Here is a 17920-nt window from a genome sequence, read left to right as displayed (position 1 = left end):
AGACACTTCCGGGTCACGTGGCCAGCGTGACAAAGCTGCTCTGGCGAGCCAGAGCCGCACACGGAAACGCCGTTTACCTTCCCGCTATAAAGCGGTCCCTATTTATCTACTTGCACCCGGGGGTGCTTTCGAACTGCTAGGTTGGCAGGCGCTGGGACCGAACAACGGGAGCGCACCCCGCCGCGGGGATTCGAACCGCCGACCTTTTGATCGGCAACCCCTAGGCACTGAGGCTTTAACCCACAGCGCCACCCGCGTCCAATTAGCAGAGGTGCGGGCCACATGACAGTGAGAGAGGTCTTTTCCCTGTAGCAGCCTCTAAGCTGTGTTATCCCCACCCCCCACAAACACACAGAGGTGCACCTAACACTATGCAGGCACCCTTATTTTCCGATTGTAAATTGCTTAACTGATTTTATTGTATTTTCATATCGTTGTAACGCACCTTGGGTAGGTGGATAAGAAAGTATAATAAGTATCTGGGAAAAGTGCAAGTTCAAACAGATGCAGGGCTGATATTTGTTAATTTTCTAATAACCTCCCCCCCCCCAAAGTCCCCTTTCTCTTATTTTTAGTGGCACAAAACAACATGAAACTGTTCAGCAGCCTGTTTTAAACTTTGTTAACTTATAATGGTAACCTATTCAAATTAGCATTGATAGCTTCAGCTCCCTCCTTCCAAACAACTCCGCTGAGTTTTATTTCCTACATTTATGTATCACTTTATTGCCCATTGTATTTGAAGAAGCTTTCAATCTAGAATACTGGCTTAGAATATAATAAACATGATTAAAAAATGAGAGGAAGCAAATTCAGGTATGCAAAGTATTTTTAGGCAAAATAAATTAAAAAATCATCCATTAAAGATAATAACTGGAACCATCAGTACAATTTAGTACATTGTCAATTTAGAAATTATAGTGAACTTTGAATGATAACGTGTGTTGCATGTTTAACTAGAACACTGAAGCTGCTTGTTTCTGAAGCCTAGTTTCTAGAAAGATTGTCCTGAAATTTCAACAGATGCATTTCATATTAAAGACATTGTTTAATGAAAACTGCATCATATTTCTGTTAGCAGTATTTCATCTCCTTCATTAATCTGTTGTTTCTTTAATTCCCTCTGTTTGATGAATAGCTAAAAATATTCTTGAATTTCAAATATCTGTGTAGATACATGATGAAGCGTCAAATTAGTTTCATACACCTGTGGCTTCTCTTCTTGTGTTGATAATTTGAAAATGAAAGTCTACCTGGTTTGGACACTATTCTCACTTACCACTTCCTTATGTGCTGTGGGAGAAAATAAGATCACTCACCAAGTGCTCCTGTTCTAGTAGAATTTAGATACCCCTATCCTGAGTAAACTGTAGCCCTTGAGTAGGATGTACACATGTAAAATCCAACTTGCCTGGTCCTAATTCAAGCAGATAATTCCTGGGCTTTTGAAGAGGAAATCAATTGCACAATTTGCATTTATATACCGTACATTGGATTTGCCTGTGTATAGCCTATTCAGTTTGCATGAATCTCTAGTGGTGTTGGAGGCAAGGCAGACATACCTGACTGCTGGGTTGGGGTTGAAAGATGCAATTTCATTCCTCTGCTGTGTGTAAAGAGAGGTAGGAGAGAATTTCATCTGGACTAGGCCAATTAATTGTTCGCAAAGAATTGAAGATACAAAGCTTTTGCAGCGCTGAAACAAACACTGCCATCAGTTTGCCGATGGTTACACATAGTAAATAAATTGCAAGCCACAATGTTTAAGATTAGTAGGCTTGCCATACGTCAGGAAAATTCGTGACATGTCCTGTATGGCAACACGATGGAAAAAGAAACAGCTACGAAAGCTAAAAATCACTAGCTCAACAACTTTGTGGGTGTCAGAAATTTTACTTTTTGAAATATGGCGACCCTAAGATCAGAGTTCCTAGCCAGATTAAAATACCAGTATTTGGAGAGGGTTTTGCCCTGCCAAAATCACCCCCACCTAGTATTGAATGCCTTGAATGAGTTGCCTTCTTGTTAATCCCCAGCTGATGATTTTAGAGAGATCATCAATATTTAGATATTATGTAAAAGAAAATCTTGCTCGCCTGTATAATCCACATCGTACTGACTTTTATGTAACAATCTGAATGACCCAATTTTTGGTAATCATAACTGGACCATGGGAATAGCTTGAAGTTCAAAGCCAAGAACCAAATTAGCGTACTGTAGCCTGTAAAAAAATTACAGGAATAGTATGGAAATAATTCAGTAGATTAGGAAGCTGAACAATCCCTTAGCATTTTGACAGTTGCCCTTAGAGTTATGGTGGTCACCTAACAGAAGCTGGTAAAAACTATTAACACACTGGATGTCTGTCTACTTGAGCAAGACATCTAGAAAAGGGCATAGTAAGGGAACTATGTGCTGTGATTTTAAGAAGTCTGGTATTGCAAGTTTTAAGTGACAACTCTAATGGGTGGAATAAGAACTGTCTAGTATTTCCTTCCTAGGCAACTTGATGCTTGTATTTGTAATATGCTCTAGAAAGCCTTTAGCATTTAATCAGATTTATTCCTTGTGTTTCTTCTTTTCCCTCTCCCAATATGCTCCTGTCTTCCAACCTCCTTTTCCTAAATAACTGCTACCTTGCTTTAAACTGTAAATGATGTACACGGGTACTTTCTTCAACCTTCTGGGGGAAATCAGACTAAACATCAGTGCCTTTCTGTTGAGCAGTCCACCATCTTTATGCTTTCTCAGACTTCAAGCAGTCTAAGTTTCTAATGGAGCAAAAGGTGATTTTTTCCCTGCCTTTCTGCATGCTTGGCCATTTCGTTCAGAGGACTTTAGAAAGTGTGTCCACAGTTCATATGATGTTAGTCATACTTCATATCCAAACTGTATGTTAAACCTCTTGGTACTTACAACATGTTCTGTCGACATTCCCTCTCTTCGCTTTTCTAAAAGTATCTGTATACCATAAATAGTTATGTGCACTTAACTGGTCATTCCTTGTATGTGAATAGCATAATATGCATTGCAAGAACTGTCCATTTTAAGTAATGATGGTTCTTGATAGATCAATGCACATTGTGCTTGCATTGTGAGTGGCAATCACCTCAGTGGATTGTTTGTCAGACACAAGTGTGATGGGAGCTCCTGAGCAATTGGGTAGTTCAGATGTACACAAGTCTGGTTAGATCTTGAGGCTTGTGCACACCATCCTTACACGTGTCATTTTGCTGTTTTATTTCCTGGTCTGAGGCAAACCAAAGTTTGGGACTTCATTCTCACCTGCAAACTATGGTTTGTGCTTTTCCTGCAAACCCAGATCAGAAACCAGGGTAGTTTGTACATGACCTGGTTTGAACTTAGAAATTTAACTGTATTCTTCAGCTTTTCTCTTTCCATTTTAACAAATTCCCAATTCATTGTGTTTCTCGCTTTATATTCAGCTCTGTATGTGGTGAGCAAGATCACTGTTTCATGACTCTACAGGGTTGTTTTTTTAAAAAAAACAAAACCTGACTTTTTAAAGTCTTCTTTTGCTGTTGGTGTTTTCAGAATGTTTAATATTGATATTTGTGCAAACTGCTTTGGGATATTATAATCAATGAATCTGCAAAAGCTTTGGAGGAATCTGTCTCTTTTGGTAAACTACAAGCCAAATCTTGTTTCTGTTTTCTGTTTCAAGAGTTATGACCCCAGTCACAATATTCATCTAATTTGAATATTTAGCTGGTGATAAGGCATTCTTTCATTCCAGCGTATGCCTACTATACATAATTATCCTTATTTTTAATTACAGATTTGTTTTTATGTGTTAACTTTTCTGCTTAATTCTTCTTTCCTCCTTTTTAACATTAAGACTCTTAGTGTAAACTTGATGCCAGTTTCAAGAACACTGAATTGCTATACCCTTTCCTCATTTACATGAATCTGCTAAAAACCTCAAAACGTCTTCCTTTAATTAAAATGTCAAGCAGTAAATATGAAACAATGTGATAAGAGTTTAAATCCTGTGATGGTGGTAGTTAAATGATACATATAGGGTGACCTTCATATTGGCCTTGACATGGACATATTAGAAGATTACCTCCTACTTAAGAAGCTAACGCCCTCTCCAGAAGTAGAAAGGGACAGTCCATTTGCAACTGGGACAAACGTTGTAGGACTTTAAGGCTGTTGCAAACAATAATCTCAAATGCACTTTCCCCCCATTTCCACTGTAAATAGGACACGGAGGGTCTGAAATAATATACATCTGCTAGTAAACTCTAATACAATAACTGCTTCTTGTTCGTTTGTTCATTTCTTATTAACAGTGTTGATGATTTGGCATATGTTAGCCATCCTAACACTGCACTTGTTATTTTCCTCTCCAATACCGTGAGATGTCCATATTGAGCAATAGTCTCAGTGTTTTTCCTCATCCTTGCAGAAGATTACGAAACATAAAACTGCCCTTAATGCACTGGCGAACAACGATGGGCCACTCCTTGAAGGACCCCTTTCTGCTTCCGAGGCATAATTAGATCATTGATAGGTAACAGTATTGCACGTGTTACCGTTTGGCAATTTCTGTTGGTGTGCTGTGGTGTTTTCAAAGAGAAAACTTCTTCCTCCAGAGTTTTTGCTGTGCCTTATCAAATTAATTATAATCTCTGCAGTTTTTGATATTGCAATCTGTTCTCAATGCATTTCAGAGCACAGGTAAGTTTTGGGGTTCTTTGTGTAGTATTTTGGGTGTGTCTTCTGGGAAGGTTGAGATTTAGAAGCTGCATGTTTTGTTCTGATTTCTTTTTTTACTCTGATTCTAATAGGATTTATGTGCATGGTTGCAGCTTTAATTAAATATGAATTGTAAGCTGTTTTGTGTCAATCGCTATTCTTCAAATGAGATTCGGTGACTAAGCATAAGCCACAAGTATTTGGATTCAGATTAAATTAGTAACATTGGTTTGAGCAGAATTCAGAATCCCATTTGCCCCCCTCAAATATATCTGCATAATTTCCAAATATCATGAATTCATGATATTGGGTCCTGTCTTCTCAGTGCCCTGTCTTTTACCTTTGGATGTGGAAATATGATAAAGCAAAATTTCAAACGGCATCAGCTTTTAGCCTGGCTAAACAAATGTAAGGCAAAGGCTACAGACTCCCAGGAATTGGGGGAAAGCAGATGCTCAAGGCCACATAAATCTGCTAGAGTCTTCATATCTCCCCACAGGGAACATTTGCAACTTGGTTTTTTACAAGTCACAAGTATTAGCAAGAAGCAAAAGTATTTCATCTCAGCCACACATTTATTCGAAGATAAAAACAGCCCTCAGAAAAGGAAGTGCTTTAATTTCCAAAGTGGCACAAATGCCCAGATGATTGGGATTCCTAAAATAGCTTCTATAAAGTAACACGCTCCATGGAGATCAAGAGAGTGTATTCAAATTCCCATCTGTTCTGGTGCAGAATAGCCTTCCGGACATTTCCTAAATACAGGCTAGAAACAGTAAGGACAGTATAAATTAACTTATCAATTTAAATTTATCTGCTAGCTACTGAGAAAAATATCAACCATATCAGTCATCCCAAATATCAAAAGATTATCAGACATCCAAAAGGCAGGATAAAAAGTGGTTCATATCCGAGTATCTTATTTCTCCTAAGCAAAATGTTAACGAAAAGTTGTTCTGTATGTAAAAGAAGACGAAATTGTGAATTAAAATAAATTGAAATTACTCCTCTGTTGAGGCTGTGTCTGCATTTTTAAATGAGCCAAACAGTGGCGCTCTATTGGCAATTTATATGTCTCCATCTGGCCATATTGCCCCTATGCTAGGTACCACCTTAAAGCCTTTCAGTTAATTACTATGATGGCAGCTTCATAACCTATTACTTGTTTTCTTGGCAGAATAAATCAAGCCATGGTCGGGACCATTTTTCAGAATTCACACCTCTTGCCTCTCTGAAGAGTCCAAGATACAGGAGCAATGACTGCAAACATACCCCAGCAAGAAGGTCTAGTTCTCATTCTAAAAAAACAATGTTTACACATTGGAGAAACTATGATTATTCAGTACTCCCTTCCATCTTTGGCTATTCCAATAACAAGCGTTGTGATTCCAGTGCCAGGTACTACCAACAGGGTTCAGGTCTGGAAACATCCCTATGAGAGATCACCAACTCAAGCCTTTAAGAACTAGCAACTATTCCTCCCTCTCATTCCAAGCCCCGCTACTACTACATCTGCAAATGACCATTTAACAGCACTGATTGAAATTTTGCTGGCTTTAACTGTCCGATGTAATAGTCTGACAAACTGGATCAAAGAGCATGGAGTACAACTCTTTTCCCAGGAGTCTTGCCCTTCCTTATTATGTTCTAAACTGTTGAAGCAATGGATTTTTCTACACAGTCTGGCACTGTGAGGATGAACAGCACTGTAATTTCACTCCATCCTGTCAAAAGCCTTTGTATGTTTATTGACTCCCATCATCTCTTTTCCTTTATTACTTGAAAGAGTCCTGCTTTAGTCAAACGTCCTCTTCTGAGATCAGTGGTTAAAATTTTGTCAGCCCTCTAAGTAAGCAATGGTCTCAGACCCCCCAGTGAAAGTCGTCAAGAACACATTTCACAGGTGCTGTTTCTGACTGGTGTTTGTCTTTTCTTTGCTCTCTCTGTAGAACAAACTGGTGTTTCCTCTGTGCAAATCTGCTTTCAAGAAACACTCTCTAATATCCATTTTATTGTAAGTCACCAAGTAGGACGTCTATGTGTGATTTTAAGACCCAGCACCCTTCCCTACACTTTAGACCAATACATTTTTACTTAGACTGCCTACAGACCTTTGGGAAGTCAAGCTGGCTAGCAAACGAGTGAAGTGGCCACTGTAGGTATTGAGTTGAAAATAATTACTGAATTTAAGAATTTAGTCTTAGAAATTTAAAGAACGAACCAGTATTCTACCATTCTGCTACCTCTAAAGTAGAGTACGGATGTATTAGGAAGTGCTGTGCTACCCGAAGTTTTTTTTTTGTTTTTTCCCTGTTGTGGAAAGGAAGTAATTGCTTCCATAACAGCTCAACTAGATAATACTGTATTTTAAATGCTGGTTTTTAATTTTTGATTTGAACTTTGAAAGGGAGAGGGAGACAGAATGTTTAACAGAATGTCTACTTAGTGACTACTTATATTTGGTAATGACCACTAGGTTAAGTTTCCCCCTTCCTCCTTTTTGAATGTGAATTCAACCATTCTTCAGAAAAGAAAAAATATGTGCATGATTATGCAAACGCTTTATCTGTCGTTTTAAATCATTACAGCCAGCTTGTACTTCGGCTCTATTCGTGGCTCTAGTTTTGCTGTGTACTGGTTTTGATAATAGCATACACAGATCAGTTCTGTTTCTTTTCTCCCAGTGTTTTATTTAGGGTGTCAACTTTGCCGAAGGATTACTTGATAGGGGAAAAAAGTTTGCGTGTGGAAGAAAATGCACAGGTTCTCTCTCTCGCCTTCCCTGAACAGAGATTTGGGGGAGATGGGAACATAATGCTTTGAAAGGCAAATTGTGAACATTTTATTATACCAAAGATTACAGAGACAGAGAATCTGATGGTAGTTCCCATACTTCTCAAGTCTCACCCCCCTCATAACGCACAACATCTCAGCGTTTGTCATTTAAAATGAAGCACTTTCCATTTCCAGTGTTGTTCACATACGGATAGTAATATACCGGAAGTTAATATTTATTTGACATTACATACTTGAATGTCTTGTAGAAATGTCCCCTACATAAAACACTGGTTACAAATATATATTTTTTAAAAATTAACTTGATGTGAGTATTGATTTTATACCTGTAGTAGTGACAAATCTCCTGTTCGGGTGTAGTTAACAAAATTATTTTTAATGGGTTTTTTAGAAATCTTAAAATTGCCTTTGCACTGAAATATTTTTCAATACTGTAGCTATTTATATATCTGTTATATGCATACATTTGTTAACACAACATTTCTATTGTTTTTTAATTGTATGTTTTAGAGAGTTTTTTTATACCTATGAGTTTTGGATCAGAGTTTAGCTTATAGTGGAATTGTGGTTGAATGTTGAAATTCTGATGAATGTTAAAATTAGAAATAGGTTTGTTGTTTCAGAATCATCCAAAGCTACTGATTTTTTTAAAAAAATGCTTTTTTGCTTTTGCTTGTGAATAATAGCTTTTAATGTGATTCATTCTGCTTACTACCAGTTGCTGCTATCTACTATTCTTACATTTTTATTCCATGAAGCTTTCTACCAGTTCCTTGTTTTTGTTTTGTTCATTTCCATCTTTTTAGCCTTAAGTAAGAAGACCCTTTGCTTGATGATTTGAAAATGCTGCATTCCTGCTCTGCCTACTAACAAAAATGGTTTACTGCAATATGCTTGCATCTCAACTGTTTCCTAAAAAGTGAATGATCTTTCAACAGGCTGAAATATTTAATGGTAGTTTTTTTTAAAAAAAGAAAACAAACACTTATGATTGATTGTATTGCATTAGAAGGAGAAATCATAGAAACATAGAACTGTACAGTTGGAAGGGACCCTAAGGCTTGTCTAGTCCAACCCCTTGTCATGCAGGAATCTCAACACCCATCCAGTTTGAAACCACACCAGACCCTGCTTAGCTCTGCAAATGTGCTAGTAGTTTTATTGCTGCACCACTAGGAGGATATTTTTGAATTTAAAGGAGGAATTCTGCTTCCATTAAGCAATCAGAGCTTTAAAAATACACTGTTTAAATGGGGGGAAAGGAAAGGCTCTATAGGCCTTCATTTTCTTTCTGCAATAGATGTACAGGTGTAAGACAGAAGCTAAACTAGTAGGCCTTAGATATTCTTGTGCATAGCAATTTGGTGCAGACATGCTGCAAAGGATGAGAAAACCTAGGACCTTCCAGATGTTGCTGGAACGCAACTTCCGTTATTCCTGAACATTGGCTATGCTCATTGGGACTGATGGGAGCTGGAGTCTCAACCACATCCGAAGGGCCACAGGCTGGTCACTCCTTTTCTACACATGAGGATCTGCCCAGCTGAGTAAATGACTGATGCTGTCAGTGGTGAGGCATAACCTAGATTTACTCCATTACCCTTGGAAGATCAGAGTGTCTGAACTGCCAGAATTTGATCATCTGTTCAGCAATGTGCTTGTGTCACTGTTGGTGATGGATGCAGAGGATTTTTCATGTGCATTTGGGGACCAAGTGAGAGAGGAGGAAATCATTCTAGAAGGATGATCAATGTACAGAAACATATTTCCATGCACCCAGCTGGATTAGGAGAATTAGTCAGGCGCAACAACCAACAATCAATAGTAGCGTTGCGACCCGAGTCAAAAATGTAAAATTGATAGAAATTTATATGAAGTGGGAAACTCCATTCCGTGTCACACAAATGGCCTTGTCTGAATTGTTCAACCTCTAATGTGAAAACGTTTCAAATGCTTTCATAAATGTGTTGGAACTGGAGGGCATCAACCAAATATTCATTAAGACTAAAACATATACATCCATTGAAACTACTTATTCTTTAGAGTAGCTAGCAGTAATATTCAGATAATTTTGATGGCCCTCAGTAATTATTAATTTATTCATCTCTTTAATATACAGTATACCATTTATTCACTTGCTTGCATCAGCCTATTTATTCCACTGTAATGCAAGTATCAAACGAAGGAAACTGCACTTGTTGGTGATATCAGCGAGATCATGTTGAGCAGCTTTAATGGAATTCTGTCAAAGTATTATAAGAGAGAAATGTGTACATGATTGTACATTGCACAATTGCACACTTCAGTTTATACAGCTTTACCTTTGTCGAAAGGAGTACAGAATTTTAATTGTACATTGTGTCTGAACAAAATTCTGTCTTGTATGCACTATCAATATTCTTTCAGTCTGTAATGTGTAATTGGCAAAAACAAACAAACAGCTTTTTGGGAATGGTGGATCATAGTTATCAGTGCATTAATCATTAAAATATCTTTACTCATCAGCACCAAATACTGACATGTATTTTAAATGGTATAATGATAGGTGCACTTATCTGATGATAATTCAGCCTTCAAAACTACTGTTTAGACTAAGCTATAACACTTCATTAACTGGATCAAAGCAGTCTCAAATACTAAGAATATAAATAAATATAAATATATATATGATATACATGTGCATTACTGTAAAGTTTATTTTCAGTGCTGTTTTTAAACTTTCTTTTCCGTAAATACCTAAACATGAATTCTTTATATTAATATTTTTGAACTTTCTGTAGATTGTATAAAGCAGTAGATGTTTAAATCTGCTTGCAATAAAATAAAATTTGCATATTTGTTTTGGAGTGTGTGCTTGTTTTTACTGGTAAGTCATTTAGAGGAGAAGAGGGAAATATATTCAATTCAAAATGAAAATGTTGCATTCAACAGACATTTTGATTTCTAATTGCAGTTTTGCCCATTTGTTTATACGCTGCAGGCATATAGTTCCACATAGTTTCCGTTAGTGCATCAACTGTGGGAGCTTTCAGTTAGTCACATTAAATCTCAAAACGGTGTGTACAGTGCTAGATTATTTTAATTCCCCATGGTGGTTGCTTTTTAACCAGTGAAGATGTGAGAATGCTAATTCCTGCACAGGGCAAACTTTCCTATACGGACTCACACATTATAGCAGGATTTTCAGGACCCAAAATCAGCCCTAACTTTGGATGAAGAAACTCAGAGAGAAGATGTAGGTGTTATGAACAGACTGAAAGAAGAACTACTTTAAGCTTCATATTTAGAAACACTTCTGTTGTCATAACAGAATGAAATTTAGTTCCTCCTGATGTTCTTGTGTGGACTAAAATCATAGCGTGTCAAGAAAACAGCCCACTGCCGTATGTTAGATTGTGGTACCTTAAAATCTAGCCTCTTGGGGGGACATGGAATTTGTTTTTTTTTATCTGTGACATGACAGGGAGTGGCTGCCTCCATTTAAAGAATGGCAATTTGTATTAAGAACAGGAACAATGTAAAGAGCAGAAACCCTCTGAAAAAATTCAGTGAACAATGCAAGGTGAACAATGCACAATGAAAGCATCCTCTGCAAGAGCCCCAAAAGGCTGCTCACTCAAGACGTTCCCTTCGTGAGGGCGGGTTTTTCATGATCACGAGCACCCAATAATTGATGTTGAAAAAACAACTGCCTGTAACACCTCCATCATTCTGCCCGGACACTGAGGTCCAGCACCGAGTGCCTTTTGGCAGTTCCCTCGCTGCGAGAAGCCAAGTTACAGGGAACCAGGCAGAGGGCCTTCTCGGTAGTGGCACCCGCCCTGTGGAACGTCCTCCCGCCAGATGTCAAAGAGAAAAATAACTACCAGACTTTTAGAAGACATCTGAAGGCAGCCCTGTTTAGGGAAGTTTTTAATGTTTAATAGGTTATTGTATTTTAGTGTTTTGTTGGAAGCTGCCCAGAGTGGCTGGGGAAACCCAGCCAGATGGGTGGGGTATAAATAATAAATTATTATTATTATTATTATATAACCTTTGAAGAGGTAGAATTTTGTATTATCGTCTGGAGTTAAGACTCCATGCCTTAAACTTTCCTTTGTTCTACTTTTCAGTATCAGTTGTACTCTACGCAGCCAGCAATAAAGAAGCATGTTGGTTTGTCTAAAGTGAGAAGTAAGAATTACCGTATTTTTCGCTCTATAAGACGCACCAGACCACAAGACGCACCTAGTTTTTGGAGGAGGAAAACAAGAAAACAAATATTATGAATCTCAGAAGCCAGAACAGCAAGAGTGATCGCTGCGTAGTGAAAACACAAATCCCTCTTTCTGTTCTGGCTTCTGGGATAGCTGCGCAGCCTGCATTTGCTCCATAAGACGCACACACATTTCCCCTTACTTTTAAGGAGGGAAAAAGTTAGTCTTATAGAGCAAAAAATACGGTAATTCATTCTGCAGTTGTGATTAGCAGAGCAGGATTGGGTGCTTATTGCTAAAAGGTGAAATAAAGAGATAACTTAAATTGATCTGAAAAAATATTTACCATACGTTACCCTTTATTCTTTTACATTATTCACATAGTGGCTTTCCCCCCTCTTATTTTTCATGAGTATTTGATGGCAAAGGATGAAAACAGCCCTGGAGGAACAGAAACACTGCTTTGTGTACACTACTTTGTGTACACTAGATGGTTCGCCATCTAGGCTGTAACTCTGGTCTAATTTCTGATTTTATCAGTGTGCACGGCTCAGCATGAAACCTTTTCAGGCTTTCTGGGCAGAAAAATCAAACCAGCAACCAGTAAAACATTTTTTCCAAATGCTTTCCACAATTAGTTTCCAGATGCTTCTATAGCAACCAGTAAAAAAGCTTTCCATTGGTTGTCGAACAGGAAGTAATATCTAAAGGTCAGAAACAAGACTAGCAAGAGGGTCCTTCAAGGATGAGTGAACAAACACACCCTAAAGTATTTATTTTGTCTCTTCCCTACTTCCCCTACTTTTAGGGAAATTCTCAGCATCACTTCTCCTAAATACTTGACTATAGTCACATTGTCATCTGTTCTTACTCTATCTAACCCTTATTTCCCCCCGAATCTATGGTGTCAATGATACATGGGTAAAACAGACTTTTGAGAAAGCAAGCTCTGCACTAGTTTTTAACTAGTGTAAACTGTTTTATTTGTTCTCATCTGCTTGTGCACTGTATCTTTATTCTTTTTTCCTGGTGTTCACACTATTTTTGTTGTTGTTAATTTGACCTTTATATAGCTCATTATGTACATTAACACACACTTTGCATGGTGAAGGCTAGAATTGGAAGGTCGCTGCCTTTCCATCCCTCTGGTCTGGACCTCACATTCTCTCTCCTAGTTTTTTTGGGGGGGGGTGAAATTGTCTGGTGTATTGTTTCCCTCCCTGCTCACCCCGAAATAAGCCACCTAGACATGTGGCTGACAAGGAAGGCTAACTGCAGTATGAATTGGACACAAGTTACCATATAGCACTTGTTAAGTTGTGGGTGAACATAGCAGATGACACAGTGATTCTTCAAACAGCTCTTGTTTATTCACAGGCCAGAACAGAACTGAACTGAAGGGTTCAGCCAGCCTGCTTATATAGAGCTCCACTAGAACACAACAGTAACCATTTTCTGTAACTATCCAATCACTGAACGTCACTTTCAATCCCTTATTTGCATATGTGGACCTGAGTGAAAACTAAACCCAGTACCCCCCCTGCTGGCCCAGGGTGAGAACTTCAGTATATAACAGCACTCTTGCCGCCAGGCAAGCTCACTGGAAGACACTTTTGCCCACACATCCCCTCAAACCACTGTGGCTTCAGGCAAGAACTCAGCTCTTGACAAAAACTTTATTTTGTTTCAGAGACATAGAGACGGATATATTCAGAGTAGACGTGTCATGTAAAGTGTTATGTTGAGATAGTGTGTGTCTGCACACATATGCATGCACACAACTCTCCATTTACACAGCACAGTCCTTACCATTGTGATAGGCATTTTGAGGTCTTAGATATATGGTAATGTTCATAAGTGTACCAACCAAGCACATACATAGATCAGCACAGGAAGACTGACCTGGAACCATTTTGATTCCTAAACTGAGCAAATGTTTTCTCTGCAGGGTCAATGTGGGAAACCTCCCCATTGTCTCTTTATTCACAAATCCTGTCTTAAGGGCACATTTAAGATATGAATAGGGTGTGAGCCTGTGACCTGGCCCAGGAACTAAGTATTTATCATTACAAAAGACTGGCCAGGCTCCCCAGGCAATCCAATCAAGTAACCTGCCAGACAGGAGACAAACAATGACAGGAGAAAAACAACATTCAAATTTCTGTTTTAGGCCGCCTTTTTTGTGATGTAGGTGTGATGTATCTGGAGGGTGGTCTTAGGTTACACCCCTTCTGTGATGTATGTATGATGTTTCTGGGGGTGGTCTTGATCTACAGGGTGGGAATTTCAAAAGTCTTGGCCTTGCACGCCATTGTTCTGGATTCCTCCTCCTTTCCTGCCAGTGAGGGAGCACCCAGTTGCAACAGATCAATAAAGATCCAGCTTACTAGCTGCTTTGCTTCTCAATATTCTCTGGTTGGCCTCTGTTATTTTCTTGGACAGATGGAGAACCTACAAAGGACACTATAAGGGCTCTTGTGTTCCCCATAAGGGGAAAGGGCAATTTTTGTTTACAACACCATGTTTACTCAGAAGAAAGCTGTTGAATTCAGCTCCCAGGTAAACTGAGGTTTGGCAGGGCTGATGCTACACCTTCGGAACCGAGGCTTTGTGAGCAGCAGCTGCCCAGAAGGAAAGCGGGAGGGAAGCTAGAATAACGGGTAAGAAAGAAGCAGAAGCAAGACCGAGATGTTATTCAGGTCTGCTCAGAAGTACGCGCGGCTGAGTCCAGCGGGGCTTACTCCCGGGGGCGGGGAGCAGGTACCAGGACTGCAGCCGCCTAAGCCTGACTCCATCCTGCAAAAGGAGAAACAACAGGGAGGGAAGAGCCGACGAGCCGAGCACAGGGCTACTTCCGTTTTCCCACCCGCTCAGGTCCCTTTTTTTGCTCAGTGCAGCGCATCCTCCTCCTCCTCCTCCTCTTCCCCCACCGGCAACAAAGGAGCCCTGGGCACCCCGCTCCCCTTCCTGCCCGGAATAGCGGTGGGCTGGAAGGAGTGGGCGGCGCTCGGCTTGCATGCAGGCGAGGCTGAGGAGGTGAGGGGCGCCGCCGCCGCCGGTGCTGCTACCGCTTTCCCGCTCGCGCCAACTCCACGCGGCGTCGCGGGCTGCCCCGGAGAAAGGAGACAGGTCCTCCCCGGGCCGTAGGCTGGAGAGGAACTTGCGGGTGAAGGAGGGCGCGGAAAAAGAGGAAGACTGCTAGGCGAGGAGGGAGCACCTGGCCGGGGAGCGTCGCAGCCCTCAGAAAAAGCAGCAGCAGCAGCAGCATCCTGGCCCCGGAGGTGAGCGCGAGTCATGTGCTTTGTGTGTTTGTTTGGGTTCAGGCGGCTCCTCCTCGTCAAGGGGTAGCCGGGGGTTGGGTGGGGGGAATGATTTGAATCTCGGCTGCTCCCGCCTTTACCGGCTCTCCTACTCAGTGCACGTTAGTTTGGGGTGGGTGGGTGCTGTGTTTGTTTCCTCGCCCTCCTTTGCTGGGAAAGAAAGGTGAGGGGAGGTTAGCTGCAAAGCGGCGCTTCCCGCGCCCTCACGCCCCACCGGTTCCTTTGTGAGTTTGGAGAAAAACCTCGGACACCCAGTTTTGCTTCCAGAGCACCGGCTCGTCGATGGGGATTGGAGGCAAGGGCCGTAGCCCTGGGGTAAGAGAGGGCTTTGCCTTGCATGCAAAAGGGGCCGGGTTAAATCCCCTCAGGCTCTGTCTTTCTGTAGGCCTGGGGAAAACTCCTGCCTTGAAACCCCTAGATTGCTCCTTCAGAGACGATATTGGTCTGGCGTGGTCTATGGCGACTTCCTATGCACCCTCTTTCACCTGCTTGCTCGTAAGTCCCACTAAGTTCAAAAGGGACTTCCCTACCTTAGTAACTGTGAAAAGACTGCTTCCTGAAAGCAAGAGTGAGTTGTCCACCTGTAATGTCCATTGTTGTGTATTGGAGGGAATTAGACCAGGTGTGTCTTGCCATGTCCTAGATGTTGGTGCTGCCGTGAGAAAAGATGCACTTGCTGAAATTCCTTTTGCTCACACAGCAGCTGAAAGGCACAAGGACAGACACCTTGGACTCTGTTCTGTGTTGCCCTTCCTCTTTCACATTTATTTATTAGACATATCCCGCACTTCATCATAAGATCTCAGGACGGTTCGCAAGATATGTTGTCTCTATCAACTTTAATGTCCCAGCTGCAAGTGGGAATATGAGAATTTATTTTAACAAGTTTATATAACTATGTTAGAAACTGAGCTTGGAGCTAAATGGCATCTTAAACCTAGGTTACAGGCACAACGACAAAATGTGTAGGCGAGCTTTTTTTATAACAAGAATACAGAGCAGAAAATGAATGAACTGCAGCTAAAATATTATGTTCATTTTTCACATGGTCTAGTCCTTCCCCTGTCCACCCCCTTAATATCCTTAGGAGGGTCTTTTCCCCAGCCTTCAGGGAGTAGCTGGAAGTGGGGAGGTAGAAAAATCTCCTTTCCTTCCACTCTGACGGTTTAATCTGAAATCTTAGGCACAGTACTACACTCAGAAACTGCTCACGCTAATGAAATTTCCTGTTGCAAAATGCCCCTAGAACAATGGGAGTTTCGAACACTCTTATATACTGCTTAGTCATCAACACGAATAAGCTGTTTACATGAAACAGACATTAAAATTGCCAGGAAAATCAGATGTTAAAAAAACTTAGGGAACTTAAAAAAATTCAAAATAGAAATGAAATTTGTAGTTTCAAAAAGTGCACATTATAAAATAAAATTACATATTAAAATACACATCAGATATACATGTCTGAGTAGGCCTAATTAGAGTCACATGCTTCAGTTACTGTGTATTGGTATAAATTTGTGGTGGCTGGTGTCCATTGGAACTGGGAATATGGAAGGTAGAGAAGCCAAGAACAGGTCTTAGGATCTTCCTAAAAAATGTTCAGCAACTTTCAGGATGTTCTGGTTTTTACTTTTTGAGATATGGCAACCCTAAACCAGAGCCAACAAATTCTACTTCCACCCCCTGCCTGACTGCTGAATTTCACAAGCGCAGCAACAAAACTAAGGAAGAGGAGGTTGCCACATGCAGTTCCAACCTCTGGACTGCTTGTAAGCAAGAAGTCAAGCATGGGGGGGGAGCTGGGGGCTGGTTGAGGCTAGACTGAGAAGGATGGTGGGACAGTGTGCCATTTTCTCCCTAATGGGCCAGTCTCCACTAGTATACAGTGTAATATTGTGCATGTCTATTCAGAAGTTAAGTCCCATTGACTTTCATGAGACTTAACTCTCAGTTTGGTGGTAAGGTTGCAGCCATGGGATCAGTTAACGTGCTGAAAGGATAGATAGTGTGGTTTGTTTTTAGGTGCATAAATTGCAGTTAATGAACAAATGGCAATCTGGGGAGCAGTAGAATGGAATGGAGTGTGTACAGCCATTGCCGCATAAAAAGCCCTGCAATACCTGTCAGCCAGGTATAAGTTGTATACATCACCTACCTGGATAGGATTCTTGGGCAGCCTTCTTGCCGCTGAAGCACCTTGTTTCAGGATCCTCTAATGGCAGTAGCATTGCCTCTTCTGTGCTTTTTGCTGGATCCTTACCCTCCCCAGAGACATAGGGTGATTATTAGCACCACAGCCTAAAAATATAATTTATATCCATGGATAATGAAAAAGCCCAATCCTATGTTATGTTGCAAGTTAAGTTCCACTGTATTTAACAGAGTTTACTCCCAGATAAGGTGTGCAGCCAGGCATACTTACTTGTGAGTAAATTCCATTAAGCACAACGCTGCATACAGTACAACCCCATTAAATGGAAGCAATTGTTGAATTGATTCTCTTGGTCCTGTGTTAAAAAAATGTACATTATATTTCAAGAAAGAGTCCTGTATTAAAAATCTATATTTTTTTCTTCTTTCATAGAAGTAAATATTACAAAGAGATGGCAACCAGTAGGGTGAAGAGATATCATGTAATAACAATCTCTTTCAGGTTAATTGCTCCCTTTTTTCTTGTGTGGTTGGGAAAAAATGCCATGTCTCAGTTTAATTCGCAATTACATTTTGCTTGGAGCTGCTGAGCTACTGAAGTTCTCTTGAATTGTTCCACTGGAAATTGTATACACTTTTCCTTGTGTTTTCCAAATATGTGACTTTTTAGCAAGGTGCACAATAATGCAGGCTGGGGGGAGGTATAAACTTTATATCTTGAAATATTAAAGTATA

General features: G+C 40.3%; 2 protein-coding genes across 15 annotated transcripts in view; both read left to right on the top strand.

The window, feature by feature from the left end:
- ATP11A (ATPase phospholipid transporting 11A) overlaps nucleotides 1–10359 on the top strand; it is a 112259-nt gene extending 101900 nt beyond the window's left edge. For 2 of the 8 annotated variants that reach the window (XM_083437636.1, XM_083437637.1), the window contains exons 29-30: nucleotides 4433–4537; nucleotides 5900–10359. In XM_083437636.1, coding sequence (XP_083293762.1) covers nucleotides 4433–4522 — 90 coding nt within the window. In that variant the 3' untranslated portion in view covers nucleotides 4523–4537; nucleotides 5900–10359. Of the gene's footprint in view, nucleotides 1–246; nucleotides 2787–4432; nucleotides 4538–5899 lie in introns of those variants that run through there. The other 6 variants (XR_014510435.1, XR_014510436.1, XM_083437634.1 and 3 more) reach the window with 4 other exon arrangements.
- Nucleotides 10360–14007: 3648 nt separating this feature from the next.
- The window catches only part of MCF2L (MCF.2 cell line derived transforming sequence like), a 115686-nt gene continuing 111773 nt past the window's right edge, over nucleotides 14008–17920 (top strand). For 2 of the 7 annotated variants that reach the window (XM_083437618.1, XM_083437615.1), the window contains exon 1: nucleotides 14151–14995. The gene's annotated coding sequence lies outside the window, so the exon portion shown is untranslated. The other 5 variants (XM_083437619.1, XM_083437627.1, XM_083437626.1 and 2 more) reach the window with 4 other exon arrangements.

Source organism: Podarcis tiliguerta (genome assembly GCF_965153285.1).
Source record: "Podarcis tiliguerta genome assembly, chromosome: 4".
Taxonomy (NCBI): domain Eukaryota; kingdom Metazoa; phylum Chordata; class Lepidosauria; order Squamata; family Lacertidae; genus Podarcis; species Podarcis tiliguerta.
Note: the sequence above shows the minus strand (reverse complement) of the source record. Positions and strands in the feature narration are given on the sequence as shown.